This window comes from Zootermopsis nevadensis, unplaced genomic scaffold (assembly GCF_977971745.1).
Source record: "Zootermopsis nevadensis isolate Lab colony 2312 unplaced genomic scaffold, Znev_1.0 Znev_ptg000025l, whole genome shotgun sequence".
Lineage (NCBI taxonomy): Eukaryota > Metazoa > Arthropoda > Insecta > Blattodea > Termopsidae > Zootermopsis > Zootermopsis nevadensis.
Window position 1 is genome coordinate 7634497 of NW_028259157.1, and position 14448 is coordinate 7648944.

Sequence of the window (14448 nt, forward strand, 5' to 3'; positions counted from 1 at the left end):
ATGGAGAGACAAAAGGTTAAAAACGGTGAGTCCAGAATTAAATTTCGAAGGCATCTACAACATATGAGTTGGAATGGTGTTATTAAAATAATAATGAAAAATAATTTCAGGAAGATTCCTGATATGATATTAAAGAGGGAACATAATACAATTCATTGTATCATAGTTAAGTTATAACGTATTCATAGATGCAAACTTTCAATTACTTTTATCGAAAAAAGACGCCCTTAAATTTGGTGGAATTTTGCTAAAACGATATATATATATATATATATATATATATATATATATATATATCACTGCAGAATACCTGGAAAATACTCAGATCACAATTCATATAAAATCTATAATATACGTTCATTGAAATGATGCCACTATTCACGAACTATTTAAACCATAACAACAAATTTTGTCTTCGCCTGGGAATTGTCGTATGATAAACAGGTTCCTGGCTGTAGTTTATGGTAATAAGTATCATTACTTTTGAAGACCGAACAAATATACGACCTCAAAAATCTGCAACGACAAGTACACTTTCGTTCCAGCTAATCCTTTAGAATTTCAGCAGAGCGAACGTTCCTCGTGACGAGACGTCGAAAAGGGAACGTATCGACAGCCCACTAGCCCCAGACAGGACGCTAAGTATCTAAGGGTCTGAGCACAGCGTCAATAAAGCTCGGAAATATTTTGCGACAGGTACACAAGGCAAGAAATATTATTTAACTCGAATAAGACAACATGCGGACACAACGCCGAGTCTGTTCAACACCCATTAAATAATAAATAGAACCAAGGCGATTACTGTCTTAGAAAAGCTTCCAAGTGATAGCAGAGACGGGCTGGGAGAGCTTTCGACAGGATACAGTCAGCCGGCGGCGGACGAGAACAGATCAAAGCCCGGCACCCAAGCGCGTTCGGCCTCCGTCCCTCCTTCTACTACGCGGTTTCTCCATTATTCACTATGGAGTCTTCTGAAAAACTCGGCATGCCTGGCCGTAATGTCATGGAACAAACGTAACCTGTTAATGGTACATGTGGTTAGCCTGAAGATTTAACGACCCCCCGACAGCATCTCCACGACAAGGAACGTCACCCCAGCTTAGGGGGACAGAGATCGTAATCCGACGCCAGACATCAAGACTCAAACACAACCACGTCTCTTCAATTTCCCAAACTGGAGAGGGGTTACGACAGATTCGGAAATTAAAATGCTCCTGCAAATATGCGGTACAGAATGAATCACTGAATATTACATTTTATACCATCTTCAGCTGCAAAGGGTTGCAACAAATATGTCCCAGTCATTATAAGGAAATCACACTTTACAAAACCAATATCTGAAGAAAGTATACGTAAATTGAGCCCATTGCTGGAGTAATCAGTATCCACACAGTATCTGGCTAGATCATACGATTAACTCAACAACGCGCCATAAATTCAGTACGAAATATATTTCTGTACACAGCGCACTAAACTGTTTACACTGTCAAGGGGAATGTGGATAATGTCTACCGAGCCAGAATTTTGCCCTGACCTGGACGTTAAAAGCGAGACACAGAAATACACATTTCACTCTCCATCAGAATCGTTTGATCAAACATGTGACCACGACTGCACGACATTAAACGCGTATAAGGATTAAATACACAACGACTCAAAGCTGCGTGCATTCTTTTGATTTTATTATTCACAAAGGTAGCGTTTTCCGAATGACTGGGGCCTTCAACATTTCTGTAAATGTGTTAATTGAGTTCTCTTAATGTCCTCTCCATGACAGAAAATTTAATGAACTAAACGAATGTTTGTAACACGCACTTATTTATTCTCACGTCTTTACCCACGAACACAAAAAGAAAGAAAGAAAGAAAAATGAAAACGAACCGTCAATGTAAAGGCCTATAACATTATTCAGAACATAATTAACACTTCAATAGATGCACAACTGAAACACATAAACGCGAGGCAGGCAATAGTCGCATTGTCTATTTGGTCAGCTGCCAATTTAGTGGAAATATTCATAATTATTGTTGTTTTTTTTCAAAACAGTAGACCACTCTTTTTCAATGTAGACCTTTCAAATGCTCGCTTTTAATTCCGCAAATATGTGTTTATACAATACGGCTGGGTATAAACAAGACCGAAATATAAAGCACTTTTCTGAACTCTGTACTGTATCTACAAACCATCTGTACACTGTAAGATTACATTTATGGGGCATCTTCAAAGGTTTAAGGTTCACAGACTTCATTCCGACAGTCATATACTGTGTGTCTCTGAAGTGTGATGCTTCTCACAGCCACCCATTGCATTCTCTGTATGGAATCACGAAAAATGCTCTAATTTAAAAGCTCCGATAGGTAGGTGTGAGATTTGGAGAATTATGAAGAACACAGGAGAATTTGGTTGGTCTGGAAACGAGGTATAGCACCATGAAGACAGTTTTTATAACCTCAAAGTTATTACAACTTCAACGTAAGATTTTATATGAGATTGCGGTACGTAAAATGGCACATTCTTTAATTAGGCAAAGATAAGTAATGATATTCAATTTCTTGTTGTACAACATTACTTAATTTTAATTTTAGATGTTCTTTTGTGGAAACAATGCAGTGAAACAAAAGACTTCACTCATCCATGGCCTTATATGTATACGTACTTATACACAACCCAGAAAAACATGTTTACGTGTTAATGAACAGCAAATTTCGTAATTAAACAAAGACAATTAATTATTTTAATTTTTATACGCTACATGTTTTAATAAAAAGAGTTTTTGCTACTTCAGATTTTCTTGTCATTCTTGATGGGCAATTAATTATCTGGGTATTTCGTTCTTTAATATTTTTACTATAAAACTTTTCTTTTGTCCTATTCAGTTTTTTTATAATATTTTATTACTGACAAGATAAGATGGTAAAGTTGCGTCATATTGTGATATAATAAGTATATATTAAATCTTGTCCGTCTAATCACAATAATTCTTATTAAATATTAAAATATTACAATAATTAACATTTTAAAATATTTAAAATATTAAATGATGTTCTTTATCGAAATATTCGATTTACATTAGACCATCATTTTTCATGAAATGTTAATTATTGTAATATTTTAATATTTAATAAGAATTATTGTGATTAGACGGACAAGATTTAATATATAATATATATTTATTACTGACATAAAGTGGATCCGATCTACACGTATCATAACACTGACAAATTATAAACCAGAGCAGTTAAACTTCTCCTATGTCCTGTAGAGGAAACCACTGTCACGTGGAAGTTACCTTGAACTACCTTGTATGATTATTTATTTTATTTTTACGATCCACGTAGCAATAATTTGTTAATCGAAGTAGCTGGAGCAGAGGCAACACTGAAGGTCTACAACCCACGTACTTTAATTTTAGCGCAGATTTTAATGATGAAAAAAGACAAAAAAATTGAAGCGTGTCGAATCCTTGTGAGTGTAAACAAACCGCAAGTTGAACTTCACTTCTTTTCGTCTATTTCCCGGTGGTGAAGAACCGAATCCAATTAAGTCAGAATGCTAGTATCAAAGTGACAAGATCCGCATTGTAAATAGAAGTGTATGAGGTCGGACTTCTGCCAGAGGCTACAATGTACACGCAGGGCTTGGACTTAATTTCTGACTCCACTTTCGCTCACAAAGATACGCAAGAAAACTAACTTCAAACGTAGGCCACATACTAAATTAAAACACGTCGTTGCGAGAGACTAAGACCCTTCTGGTAGTCAGGAATTGTGTACATAAAAACACCACTGAATAGGAAATCTAATGATAAAGTAAATAGATATGTAATCACCTACAGAAGCCATAAAACAAGAATAAATCAAACTATACCATCTTCCCGTCCAATTAACGTACGGATATTTTTTGTGATATAAGGTTCTCACGGTTGTGTGAGTGAAGATTGCCGTCTTCTTGGTTGTTGCGTTGCGGCCAGGTAGAAGTTTACCGACGTTTCAGATATGCTTGCTGCCTCCATCATTAAGGTAAAGCAAGAACCACTGAAACGGGGGTAAATTTCTACCAGACCACACGGCGCATCAACCCAAAGACAGCAATCTCCAAATTTAGTTTTGTTTAAGGAATTATCGCTTAACGGATGGCTTTGTTTGAATACATCTCTATCACGAAAGAGACAAGTTTGGTCTATCCAGTCCACAACACATGAAGATGGAAGAAACTCTGACATTCAGTCCAAGACTGTAATGCACTTACCGTACAAACTAACTTCACAGTACCACTTCTCTGATTAATCCACTCTGGGAATTTAAGCGCTGTAACTTGGCTGCATTGCTTCCTCATTCACACGCAGACGCACTTATGTGGCTGTAACCGTTCAGTGGACGCCTATGTCAGACACGGCGTCCAAATGGGTTGTTCAGAACATGTGAATCACAAATCAAACGAAAGGAAAAGAAAGAACTTGCGAGATCTTAATGTCTGTGTCTGTCCCACCTTACAAATACAGAACCAGTAGACAGATTTTCATGAAACCTGGTATGAAGCACGGAGTCCTGAAATGATTTAAGCTAGGAGTGAGATTAAATCACATGGTCATCAGCGGATAAACTAAGAGCCATGAGCTACTACGTATTTTACAAATGATGTGAATAATAATAATATAATAAATATTAGCAATGCTATAATTGTACGGACAGAAATCTGTGTAACAAAAAAAAACAGGCTTTACGAATTTTATCCGGAATTCAAACATTTTAACTTAAAATAAACTACCTTACTTCACCTGGCCAAGCTGATGACTCGCCGAAAAACAAATGCATCTCAGCAGAAACTTGATAAGCACTACAAATTCAAGCATTTACCTTAAAATTCATGAAAGAGTAAACCATTCGAAATTAAGTGTAAAATGATAACTGGACAGAGACTAGCTCTATCTAAGGAACCCAACATAGTAGGTGCCTCTCACCTGAAGACGGAGACAGAACCAGCCACCGAAACGTCGTTGTTTTAAAGAACAGGCGATGGAAAAAGTCCTGACAATGAATAACTTTAAGTGTAAACTACCGTCGACAAAACCCTTTATAATTGAATATTCCTTCCTCATTCTAGGTAAGCCTATTTATACTAGAACGCGTATCTAGAGAAACCTATTTGCTGTTTCCCTGCTTTGACCGTTCTTCATTAAATATTTTTTTCGCCTTCCTTATTCACCTCACTTTCATCTATGAATCTGGGCCACCCAGAGCGAATGAGGTTGACGCTCCATCGCTTTTTCGTGTACTTAACATTTAAGGGGAATGACTAGCAACTAAAACACGACTCGCCTCTTAAAAAACACGCACAAAGAACACCTTTTGCGTCCATACACGGGGGAGGGATTCAAATTTACTCTGAATACAACCTATTTAATTGAGAGAGTGTCAGCTTCTCTGTTAGAATCTGTAGGTACCTTAAATGACCATCTGTTTCTATAGATTATCGTTCAGCAACTTGGCGCTGGGGTACGAAATTGAATGTCAATAATACCAATGAAACATAAATAAAAATATTTGCAAATGAAATATTAAGGTTGAGCATAATACATTACATTCATATATGATTTAAAGAGGTTATCTATAGACTATTCATAATTCAAAACTATAAAAGAGGATTCTACTCAGCATCATTCCAATGACACGAAGGAAATGAAAACTAACAAGGAAAACCCGACGCGCTGTAAAGACTTTTCTCGAGACGAATTGGATCACAGTTAGCTGCATCTCCTGCAGAGATGTGGTTCGTGCAAACAATAGCGAGCCTAATTAGACTGCTGATAGCCATGAATGCGTTCACTCAGGGATGTACATCATGGCAACGTGTTTCGCTTCGATTTCTCCGGAGATTTTCCCTGGTTTTACTCACCAATTACGGGCAAATCCCGCGAGAGAACCTTCACACGGACTACACAGTTTTCCGAATTGGCCGTTTACAACCATTCCAATCCATGAAATCTATGCAAGTCACAACGAAACATTTAAATAATTCTTAAAATGTGGGGATTTCATAATATGCACTCTTCACGCTGTATTTTGTGGGTGATAAAAGTAAGTATGAGATGGGCGGGGAATACGGCATGCATGTGGGGAAAATACCAACTGCGTATTACATAATTTTGACGGAAAACTTCTAAGGAAGAGAACAGTTGGGGAATCTGATACTATATGGGAGGATAATATTAAAAAGTGTCTAGCAGAAAAGGGCTGAGAGTTGTGGATTGGATTCAACTGACTTGAGGTATAAACGCTCCAGTGGGCTACCACATCACTAAAATGGAAGGAGTGTAAAAGAAATTAATTGACTAGCACAATGGCAGCACTGTTGTTGTTGTTGTTGTTGTTGTTGCCGCCTTTGCACTGTGGTACGACTGTTGGACTGACTTCATCATACAGAATTTTCACACGACCAAGTTTTCCCATTGGACCTAATGGCGAAGTTTTGTGAACAATGTGATGAACACTCAGGTTACAGAAAAAAATAACCTCTTTGTCTATACCTGAGTTACTAAGCGTCCAAGGACCATCCTGTGTCACGCAGTTACTACAAACAATGAAATGCATTTCATTGGTAAGATGGTTTCACAGATTCGCATCAACTCTATCTCTTTATGATGAGGTATAAAGCAATGCCTTCTGAAAGCTACTTTAAAGCTTTGTCCATTTCTCCAGACGGTATCAAATCTCACGCTACATTGCAATGTGAAAGCAGAAGACAGTGCAGGTTCAAGATGAAGAAGGGTAGCTACCCGCATAATCTGATGTCGAGATTAATGCTGGGGTATGGTGATTATATGTGCTCCCAGGGGGAAAGTGTAGGGCGTAATTTGTAAAAGCTGCCTTGTCTAACCCCACCAGCAGAATTGGTATGTGCTTGCTTTCTTTAGTACTTCATCCACTCTGTGAGTAGTTTGATACAAAGTAATTACTGTCACGTCAGATGTTAAAATTTCTCGTATATTTAAAATAATTTGACAGAAAATGCGGTTATGAGCAACAGAACGAAACAACACACACAACTTACAAATGCGTTCCTTGTCGAAAACAAGTCTTTCGATACCTCGCAATTCTGTAACACAAAACTGGAAACAGTTTGTAAAAACGGTGCTGCGCGGCCAACTTGTATTTTGTGAAATCTGAGGTTTTCACAGCGGCAAAAATTGTGTTACACGGGCATATTAATGCTGGCAAATCTTTGCCCATCTGTACATTTGATCCCACAACACAAGATTCCTAAAATGCTTTCCACATCTGCGTTTAACGCTAATCAGGGTAATTTAAATTCTTTTTCTATGGCAGGCATTAACAAAACTAATCTGGAAGCAGACGTTTTATGTTTTCGGCACCTAGAAAGGTTAGGGAGGAATTGGCTACGATAGAATTCAGTATAATAAGAACAAACTACGTCAAATTAATATTTAAAATAAAGTCACAATGTATTCATGGAGCCCTAATTCGGATTTAACGGCAGTTTGGAATATGAAAATTGATTTTATAACGGATTTCCGGCATAAATAAAACAATGCTTATAGACACAAAACCCAATTAACGAACATTTTTGAAAATAAAAATATGTCAATTAGTTTCGTTCAACATTTCATCTTCCACGATACAACAATTTTGTGGTCAGAGTTGCTGATACGAATTATTCTTGGCGTTCCACCAATGGGCTTTAGGAAAATAGGTGGGAGGATATGGATTGCCTTAATTTGGTTCAGGATACGGACAGGTGGCGAGTTCTTGTGAAAATGGCATCGAAACGTCTGGTTCCATAAGAAGTGGCCAAGTGAGCGACTGTTGACTTCTGAAGAAAGGCTCTGATCCGAGCAGTTTCAATAACGGCACATGGGAGACAATATGACATAAATATAAACCAAACACTCGCCATTACTCATAAAAATAATCTCGGCGTGGAAATAGTTAACCAGACTGTTTAGACTCACTGACTTATGACGATATTTTGTCCAGGAAGCCTACAGATAAGAACACAAAAGAAAGCAAATTTAAGGCAGTACTTTTCCACCACAGCTCCACCCTTTCAAATCGTGTGCCTTTAAAGCCAAGCGGAAACTGTAGACTATTTGCTTTTTCAATAACTAACTACTCGTATAAACTTTGTATTCAAGGGTTTCGTATAATCCTCGCTGTTAACAATAATCATTTCCTTTTCCACAATTAACTAGTTGATATTCGTAATGGCGGAAGTGTTGTTTTCTTTGCGGCATGGACAGAATCCTCAAATATTAATCAGACGAGCTTCTGCTTAAAAGGACAACTGCTTATGCCTGACAGATACTTTTATCGAAATTACATTTTTAACTCAGATCATGGCCCAATACAAATAACTAACACACCACAAGATACCGTAAGCAAAGGATGATTCTCGCATTAGAGTACAAGGTCCTCAAGTTAGTTATGTATGTGGTATAGGTTGCTATCTCTACTTGCCATGCATACAGCAAACCACTCCCTACGTTTGCAGGCAGCGACTACAGAGGATTGGCTTGCTTTTCTAGTCTTGTGCCGCAGATATGATATTATCTCGAGGTTAATCGTCATCGCACAGCGAGGAGAAACCGTTTCATCGTTGCAAGGAAGGGAAATGCTAATTCGTACACCACGACATACTGTGCTATATATACCATATAATTGCGTATCTAAAACCCAGCGCCTTCCAGTTTCATCTTACATCCCTTCACAGCCATTTGATGCAGCAGAGATTCAAAGCTCAAATCGCAAACATCGTAATGTCTAGATGAATTCGTATCCGTTACTATCGCTCGGGCGGGAAATTTATTGCCTTCGTACTCTGGTCGCGCTCACAATGATTGAAATGCTACAGCATCCCAGCTTCTTAAATGGAAGCCCAATGGTAAATATATGTACCACCTACCTTAACAACCGGCAAATACGCATTTTATGAGTTTCGTGTGATTCTCAGAAGAACGATTCTCCCCCATACACAAAATTAACCAACATTCATCTTTGTAATGGTGAAGAGTAGTGTTTTCTTTGCGGTACGGACTGAATTCTTAAATAATACTTGGACGAGTTTCGGCTCCAAAGGGATAATAATATTATTTTTCGACGTTTGTTTGGGCGGGTCATCATAGTAATAGAGATTCATTCAAAAGTGAAAGTAAGAGATATGGGCCCTGAACACGGGAAAACCAATATGAACGATGTCGCATCTCTCTATAGCAGGGGTGGCCAACCCAAATGATCTTTCGGGCCACTTTGGAAATGCATCATAACTCCGCGGGCCACATATAAAATTATATATCCCCATATTAGATTTAGATACACTATAGACATTTTTTTGGAGTGAAAAATTGAAACATAATGAGTTATTATTATTGTGTTTACTATTATTCTTACATTTCTCATAATTTCGACAGATAATTTTTGAATATATGGATGCACAAATAATGTATTTTTTTAATACATTGGTTTTCACTACTTTGGCCATTATAAAATAAATATATTTTGTAAAAGTGTGATGAATCTCGCGGGCCGGAAAATGTTCAAGGCGGGCCACATGCGGCCCGCGGGTTGGCCACCCCTGCTCTATAGATTGTTCCCTTAACCACCGGTCCACGGCAAGTCTTTTATCGTTCAGAAAAACTTTTACTAACAAAGGTATTTTATTTCTTAAAACTATTGGTGAGGATGCGACAGAAAATTCACTCAGTTTCAAACAACAATCACAGTGATTATCTCCAATTTCTTTTGTTATCGGCCTGCATTCTTTGCAAACATTTACGTATATGCCTTTAAATGTAATTTCTTATTGTAGATTTGTTTTTAATTTAGTAACAAAAGAAACGATTAAAAATTTTATTCCAATAAAAATATATTTCATTTCAGAATTTAATACAAGCAAACACACACATATTTATCGCCATGATAACAAAGGCAATAAACACCTTTGAAACGTCCGTAAACACCTTTGAAATGACCGTAAACGCGCAATATCCCAACAAACTATATTCATACTCGACGCCGTGAGAACCTAGGAATCTCGCCAAACTTGAATTTTATTCAGATAAATTTGCAATAAGCACTGTAATTCAAGATGGGAGGTAGTATGATGTAATACGAAGAAGAAATAAAATATTATGAATTAAACAAAAAAACGTATCCTTTACATAAGATTTAGAAGGGAATTATTGTTCGTATAAATATTTGTTGCTTTTACGTTGAGTGAATTTTGTTTGATACACAGATGTGATCGGTTACGCTACGTGCATTTACACTGATAAATACCAGGCCAAACGATTACAACGACCAGTAATAACCGTGACAAAATATCATGCAGCGCACTGCGGATCCAATGAAGGTCCCATGACATGTCAATTCGACACGGTGTGGAAGAGGAACCACAGAAAAAAGTTGACAACGGGGTTTCACTAAAGAGACTTGTGAAACCGCTCAACAATTGGCAACAGTGCGGTGGTCCACTGGGACGCCTACGGATAATTCCGCTCTGAAGCAAACAATAACACGTTCTCCGGTTGAAGCCAGAAAAATTATGTCCGTATGCATACACCGCTCGATGTTCAGAAGTATTAAAATGTAACCGATCTAATATCCCGAAACTGGGTTTAAAACCCGCGAATGGTTCATTCTCTAACATCAGAAACGTGAGCGCGTTTCTGAGGTATTCATTACTTCATTCAACGACGTTCTCTCAAATACACAGGTTATATATTATTGATTCGAAGGATGAATGTTAATATGGAATTGTAAATTATGTGGATGGACGCTGTCGTGACCAACTGAAAGGACACTATCCCATAATTCATACATGGATAAAATGCCCCCACAATACGAAGCAAGAGTGCTAACCAAGAACAGAGAAGTTAAATATCAAAAGGTATTTACTTCTATAATTTTCGTCGAAATGTTCTGTTACGGAGAACTTCTGAATTGTACCAACGACACAGAGTAGGGGTCAGTAATGGTGATTCAAACTGAGCATCAGAAACTGCGTAAAAGTGCGACACGAAATGCAAATGCAAGTTCCGTGCCATTTTCTGTTTCGCCAGATAAACAAATAATTAAGATCCATTAACAACCATGAAAATCCATCTTAAATATTCTTGTACCCCCACCATACGGCCTTTTTAACTGCAGAGTAAATGGTTCTGGGTGTACCATAAATCATATATGCGATAGGTAATCTTCAGGCAGCCTGCAATCTTATTACAATCCACGACGTTGCGAGTGTTGACCCAAAAGTATCGATCACTGCTTCTTAACACATTACGTGCTGAATAACTACGCCTTCTTGTTTGTGTGATTCAATAATAACGCGACACTTAACACTGACTTTTTGTTATTTAACAACGCTGTCGCTAGCTCAGACTATATAACGCCAAATGATAGGATGATTGGCGAATAGGGAATTGAAAATGATTTTCCCAGTTTTCTATGATACGTCTTAAATCAGGCGAAGTAATAAAATTTAAAGAAAACATCGTTGTAATTCTACGAACTGCCGTCCACAAGTGTATTTAACAACGCTGAAATAAATTATAAATATTAGAATGCTCACAACAACAAAGCTTCTTTCCTTAAGATATTACATAATTCTGCCTTTACTAGGAACTCCTAATGTCATACTATAGTCTGCGCATCGAGACAGAGCTGCTTCAGTGAATAAAGGATTCAAAGTCCACTTCATTACTAGCACACATAGAACGCGCATCTGTTCCAGCCCAGTTTAAACTATACTGTAATAGACACGCATTAAATCCTGTTTATTTCAGGTGTACACGTTCATAATTTTCGAAAAAAACTCGACTGAGAATTCTGGCCAAATAAAATTTTCTATCTTTAAACTTTTAAACCAAGATTTATTCCCTTATTCTCTGAAGGTCGTATGCTTTACATGCAGCTGGACGGATCGACGAACCATGGTATGAGTTAAGAGAAGAGACCTGATTACTAGACAAACACTTGGAACATGAGCACGGGCAAACAAACCGATCCTACGCGTCCTATCCCGTGAACACACACACTTGCGAAGAACAGGGGAACACGCGTGGATCTCTTACTAAGTCAAAAGATAATATACGGCTATGTGATACCAAGATTTAAAGAAAAAGGGCCGACTATTGTTAAGAGACAAAGAAATCATCACAAACCGAGAACAAGGCAAATAAAAACGGCGAGAGATAAAGTGCCTAGTACATAACCACCTGCTTATTTGCCTCACCGATATTTCCAATAGCTTCTGCTTTTCCAAACTCCTCTGCCTTCTTTCCATTTCCCCCCCGAGCACGTTGCTGTACTCCACTTGCACTAGGTCTTCCACCCATTCCATTGCGTAAGAGCAGATGCGAGTCGTAAATTATTTAGGCGACGAAATCGAGAGATAAAACGAAAGGCGACTTCACATCAGAACCCTGATGATGGGGACAGAGTTGGTTCCCGAAACGTCGGTTTACTACGTTAACCAGTTAACGCGGCTGATTGCCCGAGAATATTTTATTGACCACAAGATTTCTTTCATATTACGATAACGTGCATTCAGCCGATAACTTAAAATTTACCGTTAGTCGGTAAATATGTCTTCTAGTCTACAAATACTTCTTAAAATTTCGAACAAGAAGGGTATACATGGAATGTAGCAATCTTCATGAAGAACTAAAAGGGGAAGAAATGGCAGTAGAATGTAAGTGCATGTCAATTGAAGGCAGCGCAGCTGAGGAAAGTTTGGAAGCGAAACTGCATTATTTGCAACGCTGAGAAAAAGTTTTTATTTCTCCGTACGATATTTAATTTTGTTTCGCTTCGTCTCACAATCACAAACAAATGTGAACTTCGTTGAAACACATTTCCGCTTAGATTTAAATATAAAACAGCGGTACACAAGCAGCTATTTCGGATGCGTTTAAAACTCAAAATCGTGTACAATCCGAGAAAAGAGTCGAAACAACGAAAACCAGCAGCGAGTATGACATGCTAGTTCTAGAACGTAATCTATACAAATAACATAACCATCAACCAAGAGGCTACAATTCTTTAGTTATCTTGGTCTGTTCGAGACGAATAAAACTCAAGTCCGCCCTGTTTTCGCCAAACCCCATCAAAACGTATGTCACGAATGTCCTCACTAATAAAATAAAATTACAACCACAAGTATTACCTTGTTTGCCCAAACACAGACAAACATGATCGGCTCCCATCCGTAACTGTCACGCGAATGTATATAGATCTTTATATTGACTGGCAAATATGGCTGGCGAGAAAAAGGCGTGGAGTGAAGAACACTTACATTTTTTTTTAAAACCAGGGCAATGCATGGGAGGTTCCAATTTAAAACCCCACTCACGTATTCACACGCACGTACGTACGACTTGAATGCAAGGTGAGCACGCGAACATACCTCGCATTTCCAAACTGCAACAAAAGCAAGTCGACAGAATGAAAGATACGCAAATTCACTTTCATTTTCATACGCACAACTTGAAGCGTGTTGGGACGGGGCGGGGCGGAGGCCCGGGGACTGCAGCACTAGAGTAATCCGCGGAGGACATGAAGACCAAAGCAGTGACGTACGGACGACGACATTAATGAACGACTGTTTAACATCAGTTCACGCCACAGCTCACAGCCGTTTCATAATGGTTCTAAACGGTAAGGAACATGTACCTAGCTACAGAACGCCACGTTCGAACCAATGAACGTGGAATACGATAAACCCGTGTATTCTGAAGAATTAGTCAGCCGTCGCTTTATTAATATTCGCATAACAAAATGTGGCTAATACGAACGTTTGTAAAAAAAAAAAAAAAAAGCTTACTACGAGGATGATCAACCTTCATCACTGTTTCTACGACGGGATTCAACCTGTGTGGCAAGAAGTCACTGTTGCTAAGGGTCACTCTATCTGCACAACCCGTGATATCAGTGCAATAATGACACAAGACTCAACAATTACGTCGGATGACATCACTACGACCTACATAATATGCCGCGAGGAACACCCATCAAATATCAATGTACTCCAAAGAGTACGTCTTTTCAATTTTGTATCAAAGTAACAATCTCTTTTGTTCCGTCTTATGACATCCAATAATTATTTAAATTTCAAATACAAACCCCCGCATATTTTACGTTCTACCACTTTCACGATTGTGTTTACTTGATTAAAAGAATCCGTATGCCATCTCGTAAACACCAGTGCAAAGATCCCTGCCATAAAATCTTCTTCGCCTTACCTTTTCTCCAAAGAACACCATCCGCAGTAAGGGTCCTTGGCCTCCAGACAGCTGGAGCAGTTTCCATAACTCGTGCAGTGCTCCACTTTTACTTTCGAGATCTGAAGAGAGAGAGAGAGAAAAGAGCGAACATCAGTTTCCATCTTCGAGATGCAAGATCACTCGAAGGAGGATGCGACATTTCAAGGTCACTA

The 14448-nt window shown here is 38.3% G+C and overlaps 1 protein-coding gene across 12 annotated transcripts in view; it reads right to left on the bottom strand.

The window, feature by feature from the left end:
- The window catches only part of PlexB (plexin B), a 362229-nt gene that overhangs the window by 116995 nt on the left and 230786 nt on the right, over positions 1-14448 (bottom strand). For all 12 annotated transcript variants that reach the window (XM_087356028.1, XM_087356034.1, XM_087356031.1 and 9 more), the window contains exon 5: positions 14255-14355. In XM_087356028.1, coding sequence (XP_087212154.1) covers positions 14255-14355 — 101 coding nt within the window. The remainder of the gene's footprint in view (positions 1-14254; positions 14356-14448) is intronic.